A 2,189-nucleotide genomic window follows, 5' to 3' on the forward strand; every position below is an offset into this window, starting at 1 on the left:
CGTTCACTGTGACACCTATGCAGACGACCTAGTGTCGAAGTATAAATCAGCCTTAAGACTCTAATTGCTTCGTATTTGTCCTCGTTAAAGGATTAAAAAGTCCATCACAAAGGTAATGGACTTTTTATCCTTTATGGAGCTAATATTGATTCATTATGTAAAATTACTAATTCCTGACTAAACTGACGTCACGCCATTCCTCAGTGGGTCACGTGACCGAATGAGGAATTTTGGGTCCTCTGCTATCATAATGAAATATTTTATGCTATAAACAACAAAAATGCTGAACATTTTTTTCACTTGTGATGTATTTCCTTTTTAAATACTATCAAATAAAAAACTAAGTATGTGTTTTCTATTTGAATTTTAAGGATGACACACATACAGCCCCCCCCCACACACACACACAAAGCTTACCTTTCTCTATAATGTCTTTCAGTGTAAAGAGGCAGCCGTCCCCACAGCAGAGTTCCTTTATCCTCTGTGAAAGAATCTTACTTTCCTTCCTCTCAACCACAGGGCGGACATAGAAGTAACTTGGATTCACAACATGGCTCACCACCACCCACTGAGTAACTAAAGCAAAAAAGCCAGTGATACAAAACACACACAAAAAAATTAAGAGCTGGAGAACAAAACAGACAATATTGAGAGCCGGTGAGGGGAAGTGAGTGTTAAAAATGCCGCCTTTAACAGCTGCTTTTTGTGTCTCTGATTCTGTCTCCTTGAACCCCAGTCGGCCTCGGCAGATGGCCGCTCACACAGAGCCTGGTACTGCTGGAGGTTTCTATCTGTTAAAAGGGAGTTTTTCCTCTCCACTGTCGCTACAAGCATGCTTAGTGTGAGGGATTGCATTCGAGTCAATGAATCGATGCAATCAACTGGTTTTCCTTAGAAAACTTTGAATCTATTTGGCTGGATGATCTGGTAAAATGTAAGGTGCCTTAAGATGACGTGTTGTGAGAATTTATATAAATAAACTGAATTGAATTTAATAAAAAAAAAAAAGGTTTGAGATCTATTCATCAAGACTAAATTATTTAATCTGGATGGAATAATGAGGGAAGGGATGCCCTTCTTACCCTTGTTGCGACTCAGGTCATTTTTTTGTTTCCATATGGATCTCCAGTAAATGCTGGCCATTGAAGGACCAGTTGGAGTAACTGCAGAAAGACATAAAGTCAAAAACTTTAAGATCTCTTCAATTTGATATTAAACTAAACAGGTTGTTTGATGGATTTACAAACCTGACTCGGAGTAATCACCCAAGACATCTTCAACAATAACATCCTCGTTTGAAAGGTCTGAGAAGGAGCTGTATTGTGAGAGGCTGATTTTGGGGGTAGATTTTTGCTCTTGATGGGAGCTTTGAGTTGAAGAGGCATCAGTCAAGATGCTGTTTGGTTTGCAGTTTTCGTGGAGGGGAAGCTTTCTACTGGGTGAACTGGAACAGCCGTTTTGGTCCTTGCCGGGTTCCAATGAAGAGTTTTTGATGGGGATGTCTGACTGGTGGTTTTCCAGTGGGCGCATGCTTACACTTAATAAAAAGAAAAAAAAGCTATCTGTCACCACAGAAATACAAGGTAAACAAAGAACCTGGTTTATTCTAGAATATGTATACCTAAAAAAAAAGAAACCAATAGAAAAATAAAAAAAATATCAGGCCAACGAGTAGTATTTTACTAGTGATTCATGGTGAGTTGAAAGAAAAAAAAAGAAACACAATCAAAAATGGAATTGCTTCAATATTATTTTTTAAACTCACGTGTTTGAGCTGTTGGACTCCATTTTTATTGACAACTTCAAACAGTTGCTCAGATTCTCAGACTGAAAAACGTAGCTGCAACACAAGCATGCATGAGAAATATTTTAAGACCAAAGAAACAGAAGACTTAACATTTGCACTCAGTTGTCTCCCCTGGATTGTAAGTCGTTTTTAAAGCCGTCCTTTTTTGGTCTGACCGGCTTACAGGTCTTCAGGTCGCTGTTAGCTCGATTTTTATGCTCTAAAAACATTCTAAATGACTTCGTTTCGAGTAAATTCTGGATGCTACCCACTCAGGACACTTGGAATACATTGGACGAGCAGTATGGAGGAATATTGAAACGTTTTTTGTGGACTTTTATGGACCTTTCTGCCTCGGGCCCCATGGACCTCCATTATTTGAATGTCAGCAGACAGCAAGAAG

At 39.0% G+C, this 2,189-nt stretch overlaps 1 protein-coding gene across 1 annotated transcript in view; it reads right to left on the minus strand.

Annotated features, from left to right (window-relative positions):
* The window catches only part of rnf17 (ring finger protein 17), a 46,313-nt gene that overhangs the window by 34,892 nt on the left and 9,232 nt on the right, over window positions 1–2,189 (minus strand). Inside the window, exons 9-12 of the mRNA XM_015378892.1 lie at window positions 1,766–1,840; window positions 1,248–1,537; window positions 1,083–1,163; window positions 418–576 (exon numbers count right to left, since the gene is read on the minus strand). Coding sequence (XP_015234378.1) covers window positions 418–576; window positions 1,083–1,163; window positions 1,248–1,537; window positions 1,766–1,840 — 605 coding nt within the window. The remainder of the gene's footprint in view (window positions 1–417; window positions 577–1,082; window positions 1,164–1,247; window positions 1,538–1,765; window positions 1,841–2,189) is intronic.

This window comes from Cyprinodon variegatus, unplaced genomic scaffold, assembly GCF_000732505.1.
Source record: "Cyprinodon variegatus isolate N-32 unplaced genomic scaffold, C_variegatus-1.0 Scaffold181, whole genome shotgun sequence".
Lineage (NCBI taxonomy): Eukaryota > Metazoa > Chordata > Actinopteri > Cyprinodontiformes > Cyprinodontidae > Cyprinodon > Cyprinodon variegatus.